Source organism: Coloeus monedula (genome assembly GCF_965178545.1).
Source record: "Coloeus monedula genome assembly, chromosome: 1".
Classification (NCBI taxonomy): Eukaryota; Metazoa; Chordata; class Aves; order Passeriformes; family Corvidae; genus Coloeus; species Coloeus monedula.
Genome location: NC_138781.1, coordinates 10,401,211 through 10,422,198, shown reverse-complemented (window position 1 = coordinate 10,422,198; position 20,988 = coordinate 10,401,211). Strand labels below are relative to the sequence as shown.

Below are 20,988 nucleotides of genomic sequence, written 5' to 3'. Positions count from 1 at the left end.
CATAAGCAAGTTAACTCTTCAGCTGGATGATAATTTTTATTGCTGCATTAAAATGCTCCATTTAACTTGTCACTAATTTGGCTGATAAACTCTTTAAAACAATGAATCCTTACCTGTGGTTTCTAGAATTACCAGCTATTGATTGTGGTTTGTGTAAATAAGCTTTTATATGAAGATATATATCAATACTAAAGAAAAACATGCTAAAACATATCCTATGGAGAGCTTTTAACATTCCATGATTTTTATTGGTTTTCTTTTTCTGAAGTAACACTGCCATTTTCTACAGCCCTTGTATTCTCTGGCATAATAGTCATGGGAGTCTGCAGCCATGGAGGTTTTGTTCTCTAGGAGTCCAGTAAGTGGCAGCTCTACAGTAGAAAAGGTGGTATTAACTTTCCAGAACAGCCCTGCATGTGAAGTCATTTTGAAGTATCTCACAGCCAATGGGATTTGGCAGCTGAGCACTTCACATCCTGCAGACTTGTAGCTGTGGGATGTATTGAGTGAAGAAAATTGCAGTAGAAGCTCTCTCCTTCTGGGTTTGGGATCTTTCTGTATGGCTTGCCCATTTGCACAAAGGCAGTAGCTGATCATTGTTAAAATCATGGGATTTGGAAAGCAGGTTTTATCTTCTTCAAACAAATAACTTTATTGCCGTTGTTTGGAATGCTACTTTGATCCTTAATGATCAAAATTCAACTTAAATATATGGGTTTGACATTGTAATTACTTGTTTACAAGGTGAGTGGATTTGGTGTGGTGTGTATCACAACAAATCTGTGTATCTAATGAGAATATGATTATTAGTCTGAGTAGTGCAAAGAAAGTTACCTAGAGCTTCAATCTGGACGTGGCCTGTGAGAAGTATCTTGTTTAATCTCATCTAAGGGACTTCTGAAAAGCAGTAGAATAATATGCTGCTCTAACTGCTGGTGGCTTGCCCAAGAAATTTGAAGTTGCAATGTGCACATTGCAGTTGTGTGTTGCCAGGTTGGCTGACAACTTGTCTATCCTCAGCTGGAATTAATGATTTAGCTGGATATTTTGTGCTTGATGGCCAGTCAGCAAACACTTTAAAGGATACACGTGTAGTGGAACTTCACTTTTTGTTTGATAGGCTCACATGATTGTAGCTGTTTCCCTTCCCTTCCTTTATCCATAGACTTAGAGTTCTGGTGCTAAAACTATGTACCAGAGGATGGAGGAGATTGCAGCATGACTCTGGAAGGGCTGATCCTAGAAGAGAATGGGAATATGTGAGATAAGTAGGTGACAGAAGGATGCAAAGAGGTACCTGAGCATTGATTTGGGGATCAAAATGCTGAGTAGATACCTCTATGGCTGACTGAAACACATTTGTCTTTCTGTAAAGTAGACTTTAGCCTATGAATCCGGACTAAAGTGTGTGCCCAAGGTTAGTATGAACAGCAGTGGAGGTTATGTACAGCAAGCATGAAATGAGTAAGGAGTCTTTGGCTCTTTTTAGAAAAAAAAAAAAAAATAGTCCAAAATTTTGAAAGGCTAAATACAATTTCTTTACAAAACATGAACAGAAGTGTTCTCCAAGAGGCTTAGACACTTTCTGCAGTGTTAATGTGCCTACATATTCCCGTGCATGGCTTTGAGCAACACGGAGTCTGGCTATTTTATACTACTTTTGAAAATGCTTTCATCCTGAGGATGATTTTTGTTTATTTTATGAAAGGCATCCTGAATGAATTCCAGACTTCATTACATAACCTTTGAGTATATTTATGTGTATAACACTGTATGTGAGGGATAGTGTAATTTTTTTAGTTTTATTTTAATGTGGCTTTTGTCTGTGCCATTTCTTCCTTACTTAAATAGTTTCTATTCCAAGCTGAGAGACAGAGTGTTAGGAAAAGAAACTTCTGAGTATATAATGGTGACACAGTACATGTGTTTCTTTTGAAAACATATTTTTCGTGCTGACTTTACATCAATAGCACAAAGTGATAAGCAACTCTCCATATAAGCTGAAATGTTCATCCTCTTGGAGATGTCAGTATATTTGTTTCCTCAACTGTACAAAATATATTTTGCATAATCCTGTAGTACAGGTGTCTGAATCAGTTCATAGGTGAACATAGTAATTTTATTTGAAAATTTTGGAATATTCAGTCAGTTGTGTTTGGCATTTGCTTTTGTCCATTTCAAAATGTAGCGTAAAGGAGATTCCATGAAAGGCCATAATACCACAGACTGAAACAAAGACTTCTTTACTCCAGTCTTGGTATCAAGGTAGCCTAAAAGGAGCTTATGCTCCTAAAGAATGGAATAATACCATTAACTTCCATGTGCTGCAAATCTTTGCATTTCCATTTTAAGGAGATTGTATGAAGTTTGGTGTCGCCAACTTGAAGGCAATACATTTTTCTCGTGCATTGTTACATATGCAGTACTGGAATTTCCATATGAATAAGAAACTAAAAAAGCATTTTACATCTTTTTAGAAAAGAAAAAGTTAAAAAGCCTGATTTTCACACCCCAATATTTACTTTGAGACTTCATGCTTTAAATTAGCTTTTATTGTTTTTTAAAGACTTTCTTTTTAAAATAACAGTATTAAATAATAGCATCAAATTTCACAGTAAAGTCACTGTCAGACTTTCAAGCCTACTCAGTTTTTTACTTGTTTAATCAAATACAATAAGATTTTGGGATGATAGAGCTGAAGAACTGGTTCAGCATTACTACTCCCGGAGAACTGTTGTAACATGCTGCTTAAATTTTGCAAAGATAAAGTGACCATCAAAGTAGTTATAGAAGATGGATTAGTTTGTGACTAAATGTTTCTTATTGAGGGGAGTCTGCCAGGTGGTATGAAGAAGTCACAGTTTGAAATCCAGTCTGAATAATTAAGGTGAGAATCAAAAGAAACTTTCCCAAGGAATTTCCCTGCCCAGTGCTGTGGCAAGTGTTCATCTGTAATCCCAAGGCAACCAGTGACCGGTTGGTTGAGTGTATCTGCTTTATCCTCATCTTCTGTTTTCTCTGGATGCATAATCCCTGCTGTATTGTGTGGAAGTGCTTTGGGCCTTTGGTCAGAATCAGGGTAGTGTGTCTGGAGTGGCTGCGGGTTCTTGGGAATTTCAGCAACCACTTACAGAATCTTTTGTCTTCCTATTTCCACAGCTTACAAAGGTGACCAGTAAAGTTCTCTCTGAGCAGCCAAAAAGCAGACAGCTCATGACTTCTGATCAGGACACTAAAGTTGTGGCTGAACCGCAGGTGCAGCAAGTACAAGAAGTTAAGGACGGTTCTCATCTAGTAAGTATTATAATTGCGTGTTCCCCTGGTGTAAGTGTTGTATGAAACACTGTTTTTACTCTGTCTTAATCAAAATTGTAGGTCAGAACATTGTAGAAGACAGTTGGCTGACAGCATTGCAACATTAAACAGCTAGAACAGAGCTGTTGGAGGTGGTAATTCTCCATTTTGAGTAGGAACCTCAACTTAACTTTGCTTCAGCCTTGTGGGGGGATTTACATAAACTTCAACCTATGGCGGTTTGCAGCCATTTAAGGTACAAGGCTTTTTAGGCTGCGTAGGAATTGTATCACCAATCTTGAATTAGGTTCTTGCTCACACGTTACCATGTGAGGAAAATGCAGGGAATGCAGTTTGTATGTATGTGTAATTGAAAAAAGCACAAACCCATACAAGCAGGAGTTTGCAATCTGTAACAAGAATTTTGCTCAGTCAGTTCTGCCAGGTGGCACGTGCTGCTGTTTTCTGTGGTGCTGTGCAGGATCCAGTAAGTGGCTGTATGGCATGCTTTTGGCACATCGTACAGTAGTATCATACAGTGTGTATATGTTGCAGTGAATGTTACATATGTCTTCAAGAAGATTGAGTACTTGATTTTTATTCAAATATATTAAAATTTTCACCTTTGTTAACTGTATATTGGGAGGAATGTTTCCTCTTGGGACATCTTGAAGGGTTTGGTTTCACTGTGTGTTCTGCCAGGCACTTTGCTTGTGCTGTGCTAAGCAGCAGATGCTTCCTGCTTCCAACCTACCTTGCAGCAGCCACTAAGGAGCATTTTGAAAAACGCTCTAAACATGTGCTTTTCTTTTCTAAACAAGCTGGTGCACTTTTTGTTTGTTCCTCTCCCCTCCCCCCCTTTTTTTTCCTGAGTTCTGTTCTCTGTTACATTTCTCAGGTGTGAATTTTGACTTATTTGACAGTAGAGGAAAAAATTAAACCTGGTTTTCTGCCATACATCTAAAAGTTGGCATTAGTGCTGATAAACCAGTGTGTAAACTTGAGTAAGAGGGGTTTGCAGATTTTCCTTCAAAAGCTTGGAACTGTCTTTGCATCTCATCAGGAGCATTAGCATTAAATGCAGCTTGATGAGTTTTCACATGGATGCTAGTTCTTTTAATCTGACATACTACAATTTTTACTAAAAAAAAGAAAAAATAGGATCTAAATCTTAATTCCTGTTCTTCCCTACATATTTGGAGAAAGAGAGTAACCATTTATTTAAATTTCAGAAGACCTTACTGTTCTTTCCATGAGAAGGCTGGTGTCAATTTAGATGCTATGGAATGTATCTATAGTGCTATAATGGTACATTTCAAATAACTTGTTCTTATGTGATTAAAGCTTTTCTTTGGCTGAATATTTTATCTGAAAAATATGAGACCTGTGGCTTATTAAGTTTTAAGTTATACCAGTATGATACTCTTATATGCACAGCATCAGAAGGTCATTATGTTGTAGGAGCATAATTACCAATATATTCTGTTAAAAGTGGTGTTTTCAAAATGGTCTGTTCTGTAATGCCTTGCTTACATGAGTTGATTTTTGCCAGTGCTTCAGGACTTCACTTGTAAGTTTTGGGAGCAAGCTGTAGTTGGAGAAAAACTTCAGAGTGCAGGAAAAATTAGCAAACTAAAATCATTAAGATTGCATCTTTCCATGAATGTGATAGGAAGGAGAAAAACTTCTGTAATCCTGACTATTGCCTTTAGCAAGTACATACTCAAGGTGAAGTGAAAATCACCTGGTGTTTCTTGTGACTTAATTATTTTGAGATCAGAGGGCTAGACTGCAAAAAGACATAGATGCATGTTTGTGCTGATCATTATTTCAGTGTACATTTGGTATGAGGCCATACTGCCATGGCACCTAGTGAAGTTTCTAGGAGTCTTTTTGTAATAGACTTACAAAAAATGTGCTGAATTGTGTTCCCAGCTGTTTTGGCTGTGCTGTTCCACTGGGATCTCTTGATATACCTTGTCCAAATGCTTTTGTTCAGGAAGAAAGTTAGAAAATTTCTATCGGGAATTTTGATGCACTTCTGTAGATCCTGTGGAAATAAGTAGTAGGTTAGTTCTTAATCTGAAGTGGTTATATAAAGTGTTTTGTTTTTTTTTTTTTCTCTTAGAACAATAATTAAATTTTTCTGATTATAACTTTAGTCATTCTGTTATTTGGCAAGAACAAAACTGAACACATTCTACTGTGAGTAATTTTGAATAGGTAATCAATAGTGACTAAATTAAAATGCAAGTTTTGATGTTGTGATGGAATCCTTCAGAAATCACTTTCCAGGGTTGCTGCTTAAAGATACACAGGTCACTAACATTTTTTCAAAGGCTTAACCTCATAGAGAGGGAAACAGTCTTTTCTTCTCCCTTGAAGTAGCTATGAAATTATGCTATTTAATGCATAATGTAGATCAGTCACTAGCCTAGTGTGGTTCATTTCCAGCACAACTATTCTTGAGTTGATTTTAGTAGTATTGAACAGCAGAATTTTGATAGTTTTGCACACAAGTCGTTTGAAGGAAATTTGCATCTTGAGGATCTTCATGGATTTCTTTCAACAGTAGCTTAGACTTACACATTGGAGATACATAACTTAGAGGATGCTAGCAGAATCTTAACTTTGATGGTTTTCATAGCTTTGGGAGTTAAATGTGCTGGTTTTGCAACTTCTTTAACCTAGAGGTGGACTTTCACTTCAGTTGACATCTGTCAATGGACTGTTTGTATCCTGATTGACAATTACACTTTTTGAGAAAGCCCTTGTTAGGCTGGACCCAGGAAAGTCAGTGTTTAAGAAATGTTTCACTCCATTTTAACTCACTTCTGTGTTTCCTTTTCAATAGTAACTCTTTGCTGCTAAAAATTAGAGGTTGCTCTGAGACAAGAGGCCAAGACCCAAATCCCATGGTGGAGGTAGTTTGTATGTCCTGTCTCTGCCAGACAGAATTTAACTGACCTTTAATGCTAAAGGTATGCACAGTCTTTTTTGTTGCTTGTTGAGCCTAAACTCTTCCTCTGCCATGCTCACATTTGAATGTGTGGCCTCTCAGAGCACTTTGCAATGACCAAAGAATTTTCTTTCCTTGATTAGCCAAATTGAAGACCTGATCTGCAAATTCGAAAATAACTTTAGAAGGGATTCTTGTCTTCAAAGTGACAGCAAGTTCTGCAAATGTGTGTGCCAGTGCAGGATGTTACAGTGGGGCCATTTAAACTTGCTGTCTGATTGCAATATGAGCATCACCCATTCTTTCCCTAGCTGAATAATTCGGTGCTGCTGTGGGTTTCTGCTAATGGGAATTCAAATCTGTGTGGTACACGGATTCTTGTCGATGCTTATAGGTACTGTAAATACAAGTTCAGTCATACCATTGTTCAAAGCAGAGGAAAAATAACTAGAAATTCATGAAAGATGGCACTGAATTGTACTTCCCAAAAATGTTTTCCTTAGGAAGTACTATAAAAGGATGTCTCAGGCTTATTGCTGCTAGATTATGTTGTACAAAAATCCTTTTGCAGTCCATTCAAGAATAAGCCTCAGAAGAAAAAGGAACTTAGATTTACTAGTTTAATACAGGACCATGTACTCAGTGAAAATTCAGTATACCGTATAATCCTCAGATCATTTGACAATACACAGTGTTACATGCAGTATGTGCCAATTTAAAGTTAAGTAGCAGTTTGTATAATGAGACAATAATTCAAGAGATCACGACTAGCTTTAAACAAGCAATGGGAGAATTAGACCTTAAACTGGACGTATACAGTATCAGCATCATGAAGTATCAGTACTGGTTGGTGTTTGCTCTTTCTGTCATGGTATTCTAGATTTAGGCCATAAGAAAAGTGTATAGGCCATAAGAATAGTTTTGTATCTGTAGATGACTTCTAATGCTCATGTTTAATTGTTTCAATGTGTTGAATGTGTACTTAAACTCTTAGCAGTCCATTAACCATGATCTATTGGAAGGAAAGTTAAGCAATTTGACCAGCTGTTTCCAAGAAGCCTGCAGTAGTGTCACTGCAATATCTGTTGTGATGCTGCTCTTCTCTGTTCCCTTAACTGATGGTGGGCATGGCATTGGGTATGGCCTGGGACTGCAGCATAATCACTGTTTCTTCAGGACTTGTTACAATTGCATGACTTTATCATAGAAAAAGAGTAAAGGAAGTTAGATGTCAGTAGGTTGTAAGGACTGTTTTGATTTGTGTTATTTTAACTTTAAATCTAGATTATGTTTTAAAACTTAGGCCTATAAGGCTATATCTGGGATAAACCCTTACTCCTTGGCAAAGAACAGATACATGGAGAAATAAAAGATGGATAAGTACACTCACGCTAATAAGCATGTTGACTTCTTGCCTCCTTCCTAGGTGTGTGAAGGACGTAGGACTAAATGCCTATCAAAAAAAGCAATTGTTCAGGTTATGAAAGTGCTGCTTCAGAGCATTTTTGTTTCATGGAGACAGAAAACCTGCTTAGGCTTTGAGTAGATGAGAAATATACCAGAGCTAAAATATGCATGAATAAAGGGAAAAAAAACCCAACCCAAAACCTACTCCCCAGCCAAGTTGGGCTCTGAAGTAGCAGAGCATGAACTCTGTTAAGTGCTTTTCAAGTTGGTGGCAGTGTTTAGCTTAGCCAGAAGGTGCCTCGGGTGATGTAGCATAACAAGAGTGGCATTTTCTGCTTAAATTCATGTTGCCTTTTTTTTTTTTTTTAAAGTTGTGATCTCAAAATAAATAGTATTGAGAAATTTGACTTAATGAATGTGCACTGTAACTGCTTAAAAATAGAAATTATCCCTGGAACCCTAAGATAAAAACAAAGGAACAAGTACAAAATGTGCCTTTGCACGTGAGAAGGGTATGGGAAAACTGGAATAAGTTTCTGCTTAGGCAGAAACTGCTTCACCCCTTTTCTTCCCATTAGTTGATAGGAGAAGTGGTTGTTAAGGCACTGGAAAAGTGGACTTTGCTGTGGTCTGTCTCTTAAAGACACTTAGCTCCTCTCTAGAAAGCACGAGTTAGTAATGGTTAAAACACAAAGGGAAAAATCTTGCTATTTGTTCACCTGATAAGGGAGTTTTCTGAATAGTTGTGAACTTTTTTAGTATTACTGTGACTTTAAGCTGACATTAAAAACAGTTAAATTGTTTGCTCGTGGCATTTTTTCAAAAAAACTATTATAAGTAACTCCCTCCCCCTTTCCCTGTTCTCAGTTCCAGGGAATGCTAAAGAGAGGAGTGACTTGGCATAGTTTTCAGTCTGGATCCAAGCATGTTGAATAACTTTGTCCCATGGGAGAATTAAAAAAAATGCAGCAGATGGCAGCAATGATGCATCAGACTTCCTATCCTTAGGAACAGTGTAGCTGCAGGCACTTGGAGTCTTCCTGGGTTGGATAAGGGGTAGGGGGAGGGTAGTTTTCCTCTGATCTTAGTTTGCAATTTTGAAGCAGACTTGCTGAAGAGAGGATATACTTTTTAGCCAATTCAGCAATGTTTTATGGTCAGAGTTAGTGGAATATTAGTTGCCATAAGGTGCACAACCAATGAAAAATAGCACTGAGTTCAATGTTTCTCAAATGAAAGAACATTTGAAATAGAGTTTAAGGGTCTGTCTTGTCTTACACTTTTACATACTTTCAGTATCTTTTAAGTAACAGAGCAGAGTGGTGCTGTACTTGTACACTCTAAGCTCTCTGAAGTATGTGGTCCAAATTTGAAATAATAGCAATGAGTTTGAGAGAAGGTCTGAGCAATATGAGGTAATGGAAAGGCAAAGAAGAAAAACCGTTTAGAGCAGAAAAAGATTGCTGGGTATTTTAAGCTTTTTTATTGGGCTTTTATTTTTGAAGAAACAGAACCACTTTTTATTAGCAACTACAAGAACTTACAGTAGTTGAAGTATTTCAATATGTTAATGTATGTGTACAAAAATGGTTTAGTTGTTATAAGGTCAGAAGGAGTCTGTATATGTACAACAATGAAAACTGTACTGAGGATGGACTTATGGAAGGAGTAGCATTCAGTGGAATTACTTTTTAAATATTTTTGAGTTTTTAGTAAAAGTATACAGTTTTCTTCTGAGGTTAAGTATGATTAATCCTGTCACAGTACCATGAGGGGCGTAAATAATCTTGAGGCCCCCTTCAGTGCTGTAGGTCACTGAGGAATTACGTATTCTTTTTTTTAATGCAGATAACAAATTAAAAAAAAAGGCTTGGAACAGAATTAGCTTCTGATAACGTACAATGACTGCTCAATGGAATACATGAGGTCTTATCTATCTTTAGCTTGTTTTTCCTAAAGAAGTAATGGTGGTGTAAGTTCAGCTCTGGGGGAAGGGAGGAGAAGGAGAAAATGGTCCAAAACGTGTTTGATCTACATGTCAGATTTAAACATGTAAAGCCAGAATGCATTTATCCTTGTATGGAAGGTGGGAGTTGTATTAAGTATGAAGACCAGTAATTTCTGGCACACGTGGGCGTTTTGAAAGATGTCATTTAAATATTTTAATTATTTGGATGAATAAAACTTTTTAGGAAATCAAACAATAGAAGATCACAAGACACAGTAATACTCGTAAACTGACTCTAATCTCATTAGGAGTATTTGGTTTGAATATTACAGTGTATATGATGAAATACTGAAACATTGCTCAGCAACTGGGATTTGGACTTTGAGTGGCAATGACATATGAACCCCTGCATGGTTTTAAAGTGTGCTATTTTTGGCAGTTGGGTGTTGGCTTGTCTCCTCAGTAGCCATAGAAAGTTAGTGTAAAGAGGAAGGTGATTTGCAATGAGAAGACCCTCTGACACTACTTACTAAACATGGGCTGCTGCTTCAGTAAAGAATTGAGTAACAGCACAAGTGAGGAGAAAACCAGCTTGTTACAAAAATCTGTGGAAGAGGAAGCACCAAAGTCAAGGATAAGTAAAACTTTATCTTCAATTTTTGGAACTGTGGAAAGCCAGGATCTGCGTACAGTGGGAAGGACAGTTAATGGGGCAGCTGCAACAGTCGGCATTGAACGTGTTTGTAGCGATGACTGCGCAGTATCAGATTCTAAATCTGGCTTTTGGGGTAGAAAAGCAAAATATTCATCATATAATGGCATGGGGAATGCTCCCCATGCCAGCCCTAGGAGAATGTATGGCAGACCTTTTAGCTTCTTTAATTCCTTTAGTCACCTCTTGAAAGTCTCTGGTACATACCGAAATCTGCAGAAAAGTGAAGAAAAGAAAGATAGGGTTATTAAAAAAAGAGCACCTACAAAATCTGATAGCAATGGTCAGCACATGAACAATATAGAAAATGTTAATAGCAATATTAATAATGAAACTGTGGCTGCACAAGAGGATTGCTTGTTTGATCGTATTTCTAATTCACATGTACCAGACATTGTAGACAAAGGCTTACAGAGTGAAATTTCCTTAAATAGAAATTCTCTGGAGGATTATGCAGTTATGTGTGACCATTCAAGGCAAAATGGAACAACCGTAAATGTTGAAGACAGCAAGAGTGACAGCTTACAGAAAGTTTCGAGTTCATATAGAGAGATGTCTCCAACATTTTCCTGTCGTGATGTAGACAACAGTCAAAATGTGAAAGACAAAGAGTTTTACAGCATTTGTATTGTAGATGCCGAAGATCTGAAAGGGGATGAAGAGGTGCCAGCTACTGTGCATGAAGAGACTGCAGCAGACATAGATAACTCAGCTGTTACTGATGAAGGAATGTGCACCATGGCACGACCTCTAGACAGTGGGAAGGAATTTCCAATGCAGCAATTGGCACAAGTGGAAGCTAAGTTTAATTCACAGAAAGAACTGTTTGAGTATAAAAAAGAGGATAGATCAAACATGCAGAAAAAGGATACAAAGGAATATTGTAGCTTAGATATCCAATGTTCTTTTGATAACTTACTGACTGACAGGTGTCAGGTGCGTAGGTTAAATACTGACAGTACAGTAACAGATGTCTTAAGAGCAAAAGTGTCCAATGAAATCATCCCTGAGAATCAGCAAGATGAGGTGTATACCAGGGGTGGTGCTGTCAGTTGGAATGAATCACTGCATACAACTTGTGATTCTGTAAAGCCTGTGGATGCTGCTGGAGAGGACCAATACAGCCCTAACTCAGAAAAGGTGAAAAACAGTGATCGTATTTCCAGTGTATTGGTAAACACTGGGGTATGTCATTCAGAAAAAACTGAGGGAAGTAATCATTCTGATGTTGTGCCACTTAGTTTAAGTAGGCATCCCTCAAGTGTTGTGGAGCAAATAAATACTAAACAGGTGGTAGAGAACATGGGGGGTAACTTTAAATTATCATTAGAGTTGCATGAAATGGACAATGTAGAAAACCTTGCTGAAGTCTGCTTTCTAGAGCCAGAAAGTGAAGTAAATTCAAATGTGGAAAAGAACACACTTGAAAGAATATATGGTGATAGCCAAATATTTGCACCAGACTCTAGTGAACATCACAGCAGTTTTGAAGTATCCTTGAAAGAGAGAGAGAAAAGCACAGGTACAATTTTGTATAGCTGTGAAGCTTTGAACATGACTGAAATGCAGCTAAACTTGGAGGAAGGTTCTGATTTTCAAACTCCCAATAAGGGTTGCACTGAAATCAAGACATCATCTGAAGCTTCAAACCTCAGTGGCATGGAGGAAGATGTCTGTGTGAGTGCCACTGAACTGAAAGGTGACTTGCTTGAGGAAGCTGGTAACTTGAGCAGAACCAGATCAGGGGTAAGTGATGGCATTGTGACATCTCATGAGCTACATAATCCAAGCACAGATGAAATGTTCCTAAAGGAAAACAGCCTAGAGTGTCAGGTTTCACAAGAGTCACCACCGGATAAAGGTAAAGTATGCAAATACTCAAATTCAGATAACAAAACCAGTGTCTCTTCTGTGTCTGTGGAATGTGAGAATACGAATAAAATAGACATGACCTGTAGACGAGATGAACAACAGTGTGTATGTTCCTTCCACACAGTGGAAAATCAATGGAGTGCAGAGACTGAGCCAGCCAAAATAGCTGGGCATGTAGTAGAATCTGTAAAACAGACAGAATTTGAAGGTCAGCTAAATGAGTCCATTGATAACAAGGCAGAAAATGTAAAACAGAATCTGGATGCAAACATTGTTGATTGTGATAAAGGCATCTTCAGTTGCAATAAGGTCTTGGCTGACAGTCAGAACGCTGGCTCTGACTCCACTGTACCTGCAGCCACAGACAGTTGTATGTACGAGAGCGTAAAATTAAAAGATGACGCTAAAAATCTGGAAGATGCCAGTAAGCTCTTAAATAAAGACCATAACCTTTTGCCTTTATTGTGTCAAAATGCATGTTCTTATGAGCATGGTAAACCAGCAGAAGAGTCTGAGTTGTGTGGCTGTGCCAGTCCAGAGCCAGAGGTTGGGAACACACAAGTTTCTGTTGGGCCTCCTATTGAAGAGAGATTAGAAACTCATGAAAAAAGTATGTATGATGTAAATGAATGTAATCTTCAGGACAGTGAAGTAAACCAGTGTGTCAGCATCCACTCAAAGGAGAACCTCACTGGTTTTGGTTTATCAGCTGGGAATCTAGAACCTTTTACCAGGGGGAATTTGAAGCAGTTGGAAGCCAAGACTACTGAACTGAAAAACACCAGTTATATATTAAATACTGAGATGAATGGCTTCACCACAAGCTGGGAACAGATGCAGCCAGATCACAAGATTTTCTCAAACAAAGAGCTTGGAGTTTGTGTTGACCCAAAGCAGGTAGATAAATATGCTGCTACACCTTCCTACGAAATACCCAGTGCCTCTCCTGGTGCAGCTGGATTTCAACAAGGCAGAGAGCAGTGCGTGTTAGATCTGATGGAAAATGGATCAAGTGACCAGGAGCACTCCTATGACCTGGACAGACAAAATCCCCACGTTGAAATGTGGTCACATTTCATCAATCTTCAGACTGGCAATGCTGATTGGAGAAATCAGCAGCTTTCTGACACAGTTCCTTCTGGTAATGGTGAATATCTGGTGGGCTTTTTATGGAATAATGCGGTTTCTAGTGATACAATGAAGAATGACAGACTGTGTATAGTTAATGAAAACTTCCAGAATGAACCTGAAAGTTTAACAAGTGCTTCATACGCAGTGGAAACATACCCGTATCAGCTGCTAGCACCAGAATATGGTGGTACTTGGGAATGGCACAATAAAGACGAACTTGTAAGTATTCTGCAGAAGTGATTTGGTCTTAAAGCTGAAGCTGTAAGTTTGACTAAGCCAAGTCAAACTGTAGTTTCATTAGTTAAATAGCTGTTATTTTGTCCAGAACCTGAGGACTTCCTTTCCTTTGCAAAACTGAATGCTGTACAGAATGCAGAAGTTAAAAATTCTGCTGAATATTGATTTTTTTCATTCTGTTTACTTTGTGTGAAAGTTTAATCGTTGGCAAAGTAACTTGATTGCAGATTCTCAGTTCCAGCTGAACTTAAGATAAGCACTTCAGTGTGCAGAAGGGAAGCTTTCTACAAACTGTTCTTAGGGCTCTTTAACTTTGTATAGGAAGAAATGTTTGTGGATTTCCTGAAATTCTTGTTTGGTAGCAATTAGGAAATCTTTGGCTCACTTCTGGAGGTGAGTAGTGCTGTAGAAAGGAGTGGCTGCAGGAGAAGTGAGAGGAAAAAGCTAGGCTGGATCTTGGCTAGCTGGGCTAAGAAACAACCAAAGCTGTCTGGATACAATCCTGAGGATTGTGGACCCTGCTCAGGCAGGGAGGTTGGACTGGATGACCTCCACTGGTCCCCTCCAGCCTTACCCACTCTTGTAAACCTGCTGCTCCTTTTCCTTCCCTGCTGAGCTTCCCTGATACTGTTTCCCTCATCGGCTGTGTTGGAGCAGCTGCTGTGACCTTGCCCAGTACTTGCCCACAGTGTGGGCAGTGGATTGTACTCAAGGCTGTTTGCTGTCTCCTGCGGGAACTTCTTTTATTAAAAATGGAAACTGATGGATCTTGCTGTCATCTTTGAATCCTTACTATTCAAGAAATTACATCAAACACTTCCACTTTTTGTAAGTCTTCTCTATCATTCAAGAGATCTGTTTAAGTCAAATTTTTTTAGTTTCTTTTTTTCTTCTGGATATATTTCCTATGCACTGTGATAATAAGTATTTGAGTGTGTGTGTTTGAGAAGATTTAAAGCTTTGTGGGGTTTTGCAGTGCCTGTCTTTAGACACTGTAATGTTCCTAGCATCTGTAAATTCAGAAAGCAGATTTTTAACAAGCTTTTTTGTGTGTCTTATAATAAGCAATATTCTTTCCCAGTGTAATTATATTAAAACACCTCAAATATATTCTTGATATGGAATAATTCAATGCATTTTGCTCAAATACTAGCAAAACAAGAGAGAACTGTCTCATGTTGCTATAAAAAAGTATTGTAGTAGATGTTTACACTGCAGAGAGCAATCTCTCTGAAGCACAGATGTAACCATTTATATGATGGTTGTATATAACCATGTATAATAATTAAATATGTACATTTTCAATTGAGGTTAAAGGAGATTGGTTTGAGATGATTTAACTGGATCTGGTTATTCATCCTTTTTGTTCTAATGTTCTGTTCCTCCTCTTAATGTAATGACAGAGGCTGTCATGCACATCTTACTGCTTTCAATTTTCCATAGTTTCATTAAAATTGTTACATGTTCATATAATTTCAGAAAAATCCCAGTACTTTTGCATTTTCTTGTTTTTTGGTTTTTTGGTTTTTTTTTTTTTTTTTTAGTATTGTTTTTCAGAAACAGATACAATAGCAATATAATCAACATCAAGTAGACATGTATATTAGAGACCTGCCTGAGCTCTAGGTCAAGTACAGGCTGAGTTAGCCTGTCAAAGGCAAAGAATGAAATGTTTGTTGTCATTTGCTCTGCTTGGATAGCCTTTTCTGGTGGTTCTTAATCAGGGCAGTGAATACTGTGCAGCACGATTCCGTTGTGTTTTTACCTGAAATGATTATGGGAATTCAGTTAATATATTCAGGTGTGAAAAAACATGACAGTACAATCTAGAGTCTGATACTGTTATTTGAAATGGTATGTATCTATGCACCAGATAGCTGCTGTGCATCCACACAATGCATAATCAATTTCTTTTTGCAGGAGTCAACCAAGGTTTCTGAGTTAAACCCCAATGCAAAGGTGTGGGGAAATCATATGTTACACTTGGAAGCAAGTGGTGCCACTGATGGTAGCGTGAGCAAAACGTGGGAAGAAATACCTGACCAGCCTCCAGATTCTTGTAAAGAAGGTATGAAAAAGAGTTTCTAGCTGTTGCTCAAGCAGAAGGTAAAATACAGTGCAGCACTGTCTCAATTTTAATTTTCTGTTAAAAAATTTAAAGCAAGTATGTAAGCACCTTTATTTCAGATTTCGTTGTAACAGTGGTGTTACTGTGATTAGAAAGAACGCTTTCTGAGTGTGTTTGTGGTCTGTGCTGCAGGACTGGATGCCAACGGCGATGGCGACAAAAAGCAGCAGAATGCGGTGCTGACAGAGCTGCCGGAGCCGTCCCCAGCTGTTCCAGGCTCAGAGCAGACGGATATGAACCCTTTGGCTCTCGATCATTCCGAGTATGAGTCTATGCATGAAACCACCCAGACAGGTAAGGAAAAGCTAAGAAGTGCTTGGACTTAGTTTAAAAACAAACTAAACATGTATTTCGAGTTGAACAGTGAGATCTAAAAGCACCAAAGAAGCCCCCCAAACCATACGACTTTTGTTGTTCAATATATGCATTCTTTAAAGAGACCCTAGGAAATCCTGTCTCTTTTGCAGTCAAACTTAGACATGTTTGGAGACCGGTCTCCTCCTGGTTTAAGTCTTACAAGGTGCTGCATAGAATCAAACAATTGCATGTTTCTAGTTGGGTCAGGTACTGAGCTGAGATTCACATACAGTTTGTGTCTCAAGTAATAATGTTAATGTGTGGAAAGACCAGTTTTGTACTTGAAATGCTGAAATAAGCAACATTTTAGTCTTAACTTCTTTGCATTCTTATTTAATGAACTCCTTCCAGGATTTTTTTTCAGTGCAACTGTTAGTAGCTGTAGTCTATACCAGATGGTATGTTTTAAGAAGCTTCTGGAAACTAGCATACAGAGCCATGCTTACATTTCATTGAATGGGACAGAAGGTGTGCAAGATGCATGTAGGATTACTACTTGAACTGAGATGAGGGATGGGAAGGAGAAGAAAATGTGCTGGGTGTCTCTTGAGATTCACGAGAGGTCTGTTCCTTGTTCATTGTGCTTAGCTGATTTAGTAACATGTATTTAAAATTACCAGTATAGCAGCATCCAGAATAGCTGGAAATCAAGACAACTGAAATCCGACATAGTCGTGGCATCATCTTTGCTTATATTTAAAAATTGAAAGTTCTCTTTGACTCTTCTATTTAAGGGTACTGTTGGGGAATATTAAATAATAACTAGCTGGCAAATAGAAAATTGTATTAATGACGTCTCACACTCTAGAAGGGAACAGTATTTTTCAGATTAATGTTGGAACTTGTCAGTGTGTCCTTTATGTGCCAAAAATAGTTAACTTTTAACACGAGTCCGATAGTGTTGTAAACAGCTGAACAGCAGGTTGGGTCTGTTCCACTTGATGAATAGTGACACGTGGTCCCAAGTCTGAAATCTGATCTTCCATTTTTTAACAATTATTTTTAAAAATGCATATAATTTTGGTCCTTGCCAGGTTTTGGACAAGAAAGAAAGAGGAGACAGGGAAGGGAAATAGTGGTTAGAACATGATATATGTATTTCTCAGGTGTTTGTGTTCTCTTCATCAGAATAGAACACATAAAGGACAGCATGGTGGGAGAAAGTTAGAATTGCTTTAGGAAGAAGAAAGACTAAGAAGAGCTGAATAAAAGGATGAAAGTTAGTGAAGGGAAGGGTATAGAGGGCAATAGTTGGTGTGAAGTATTTTTGAAAAACTAATTTACATTTACATGCATACGTATTTACATTAATAATGTGCTACTATATGTTTTATAAATCTCTAAAAGCCACAAATCTTCTAATCTTTAAACACTTCTCCCACTGACACAATGAGTTTACCCTCTACTGACATTGGTATATTGTGTCTAAACTAAAAGGAACGTGAAGTTCATGTTTTCCATGTGATAATTTTTAAACTTCCACATATAAGAAAGAAATTGATTTTGCCTTCTTAACCAAAAGATTGTAAATTTATTACATATCTGTTGTTAGTAGATTGGATATCTGCTGATATTCCATAACTACATTTTTGAAAACCTTCTCTGAATTAATTTGTCGGTCATTTAGAGTGAGGCCAGAAGTATGGAGTGCCTCCATTGCATTGTTCCCGTGCTGTATTAGTCAGCTGCATTAGTCAGGGTTTCATCAGCTAGAAATCAGTTCATCTCCTGTGAAGGGAAGACAGATCTACAAGCTAAATCGCTTCAGTATTTTACTTTTGAGTTGTGCTTCTAGATGTTCTTCTAAAAGTGCTTCTGATTTTTATGTATTTGGAGAACAGAGGTTAACAAGTAAATTCAGACATGGTTTCTCTTTTGTGTCTTAAAAAGTGTTGCCATGCAATTTCGGTGGTTGGTAACTAATACATTATGAACATGTATTGAATTTTAAAATTTGTTACTAGTTATGTAGTCAGTAATAGACATGATGGCTTGTTTAAAATAGATATTTTGTAATATAACAAAACTACATTTTAATCTGAAGTATTTTAATTATTAGGTGGAAATGAACAGTTGCAGCCAGAAGGTCAGGAAGATTTACGAGAATTACTGAAAAAGACACTGGAATTCTGTTTATCTAGGTATGTATTTACCTAAATGTACCAAACTGAAGGATGACTAACAAGATCCAGTGCCTAACTTGGGATGTATGTTAATACATTTCTTAGTTGTTACTTAAAACTGAGTGGAAAGGATGAGAATTTGGGGAAAGTAACACAAGTAACACACAAATTTCAGAGTATTGTGTTGATGTACCTCTTAAAGCTTACATGAAACCTCTATGCCTAGTGCATAAACTAGCAAATACATTGGTGTGAAGTGAGAGTAGTTACAAGCAATTGCAGATCAGGTGAATTTTTGTGATCTTTACTGGTCATAATAAAACTGTGTAACTTAAACCATTTAGCAAGCTTTTAGCAAGTGATTTTCATTAATTAGCAAAAATGCTGAGGGAATCTGCCTTCTATTATGGGATGAATTTTTATCTCAAATTTATTGGACAAAGTTAATCTGTGACATTTCCCTATTTATATTTTTTTCTCCCAACAGAGAAAATCTTGCCAGTGACATGTACCTTATATCACAGATGGACAGTGATCAGTATGTGCCAATAATGACAGTAGCAAACCTTGATCATGTCAAGAAACTCAGTACTGATATGGATTTGATTGTTGAAGTGCTGAGATGTAAGTAGAAGTTCCTCAGTGCTAGAAAGCATTTTGGTTGTTGGTGTAGAACTATTAACTGAATTTTTCTTCTCTTCCTTTCTTAATGTATTGCAGTAAAATGCCATTATTTTTCTGTAAAGCATTAAGTAGCCCAAGCAGCTTAGACCATCACAGTTACAGGACTGTAGTTTTACCAAAGCTACTTTGCATTCCCCGTATTGAATAATGAGCTGTGCAAATAAGAATTAATGAGTTTAAATTGTGGGACGTGGTAGGACAACTCACATGGCTGGAGGATCACGATGGATGTCTCTAGACTGTTGTGTAAAGACAGGTGGGGAAAAAGGGATGGAAGAGTCTCACTGTTAAGGAGAACCTTGAATGTATAGAAATCAACTGCATCAGTCATGGAAGCTCTACAGAGTGCCTGTGGGTCAAGATTAGGAGGGTTGTTTCAATGGGGATCTTACAGTAGGCATCTGCTACTGACCTAAACCAAGACAATAAGGCCACCAGAGCAATATTTGTGTCACTTCAGCAAGCTTTGGGTCAGCCAAACCTGGTACTTACAGTCAATTTCAATGGCTTAGATATTTGTTGGAAGAACAATACGGCAGCTCATGTCATCCATCAAGCTTCTGGAATGTGCAGAGGACTGTTTCCCCGTACAAGTGTTAGATGTGGCAGCCAGGAATCAGGCACTGCTGGACTCACTGCTCAGAAACTAAGAAAGCCTGCTTTGTAATATCTCAGTGGAAGCCTTGGCTGCAGGAATCACAGAACTGTGGAGTCTGGGGTTGTGCTGAGCACCATGAGCGTTTCTAAGGTTTTCGATTTTGCAAGAGCAAACTTCAGCTTGCTCAGAGCGCAGTTGGGAGGGATTCTGTGGGAAGTTTCCATGGAGGATAAAGGAGCTAACTATACTAGTGCTGGGAGTTCTCTCCTGGAAGCACAAAAACATTTCATCCCCATTAAAGGTAAGGGAAGTAGGTGGATCAAGAGACACCCTTGGCTTAACTCTGCTTCTGAGTCTGCTCAAAACAAGAGAGAGGCATATGAGAGATGGAAAAGTGGATGAATACCTGGTGAGAGCTACAAGGACATTGCCAGGGCATGCAGAGATGCACCTAAAAATGGAAAAGCTCAGCTCAGATTGAATTTGGCCAGAACTACAAGTTTTGTCAAAAACTAGAAGGGGTTCTTCAGATATGTAAATGATGAACAGAAACAGAAGGAAAATATTTGCCCTCTGTTAAATAGCACAATGATAGCAAACTGAGTGGGGAAGTGGATACTTCAGAAGGGAGATCCACCCTCCAGGAAGACTTGAATAAGCTTGAGGAGTGGACTAACAAGACCCCTATGAAGCTCCATAGAACAAGTGTAAGGTATTGCACCTTGGAAAACATAATTCAGGAGTACAGCACAGGCTGGGTTCTACCTGGCTAGGGAGCAGCTCTGTGGAAGGAGACCTGGACCAGACAACAGGATGCTGGGCTGCATCAATAAGAGCAGCAGAGGTAAAGGAGTCACTATTCCGCTCAGAGCTTGTTAGGTCACAACTGGAATACTGTGTTAGTTTTGGTCCTGACTCCACAAAAAAGTTGTGGAGGAGAAGATTGCGTCCAGAGAAGGGCCCCAGAGGTGATCAGAGGACTGGGAAGCCTGCTGTATGAGGAAAGGCCAAGGATACTGGGTTTGTTCAGCCTTGATAAAAAAAAGGCTCCGGGCAGACCTTATGGCCATCTTGCAAGGAAGATGGAGACTCCCTTTATATAAAAAGTCACATGGTAGAGATGAGGGGTGATGGGTACAAGTTACTCCTGGAGAGATTCCAGTTGGACACAAGAGGAAAATTTTCCACAGAGAACAATCCGTCATTGGAATAATCTCCCCAGGGAAGTGGTGGATTCCCCAACACTGGATACTTGAAAGATTCAGCTGGATAGGGTGCTGGGCCATCCTGTCTAAACTGTGCTTTTTACCAGGAAAGGTTGCACCAAATTATCTTTGAGATCCAACCTGATATTCTGTTTCTTTGATTAAATTCTCAGAAGAGGCTACTGGACATTACCACTAAGGTAAGAAAAAAGCCCCAAACAACCATGACTCAATGTGTGCTTTAGAAGAAAACAAATGAATTGGGATTTTCTAGGCTGGAAAAGTGTGGATGTGATCAGGAAACATGTCTGCTTGGTTTCATATGTTTGAAAG

General features: G+C 38.3%; 1 protein-coding gene across 5 annotated transcripts in view; it reads left to right on the top strand.

Annotated features, from left to right (window-relative positions):
• Positions 1-20,988, top strand: part of LARP4B (La ribonucleoprotein 4B) — a 57,244-nt gene that overhangs the window by 15,392 nt on the left and 20,864 nt on the right. For 2 of the 5 annotated variants that reach the window (XM_082298153.1, XM_082298152.1), the window contains exons 1-5: positions 10,094-13,542; positions 15,481-15,628; positions 15,821-15,982; positions 18,105-18,186; positions 18,656-18,792. In XM_082298153.1, coding sequence (XP_082154279.1) covers positions 10,144-13,542; positions 15,481-15,628; positions 15,821-15,982; positions 18,105-18,186; positions 18,656-18,792 — 3,928 coding nt within the window. In that variant the 5' untranslated portion in view covers positions 10,094-10,143. Of the gene's footprint in view, positions 1-3,159; positions 3,295-10,093; positions 13,543-14,049; positions 14,389-15,480; positions 15,629-15,820; positions 15,983-18,104; positions 18,187-18,655; positions 18,793-20,988 lie in introns of those variants that run through there. The other 3 variants (XM_082298154.1, XM_082298155.1, XM_082298156.1) reach the window with 3 other exon arrangements.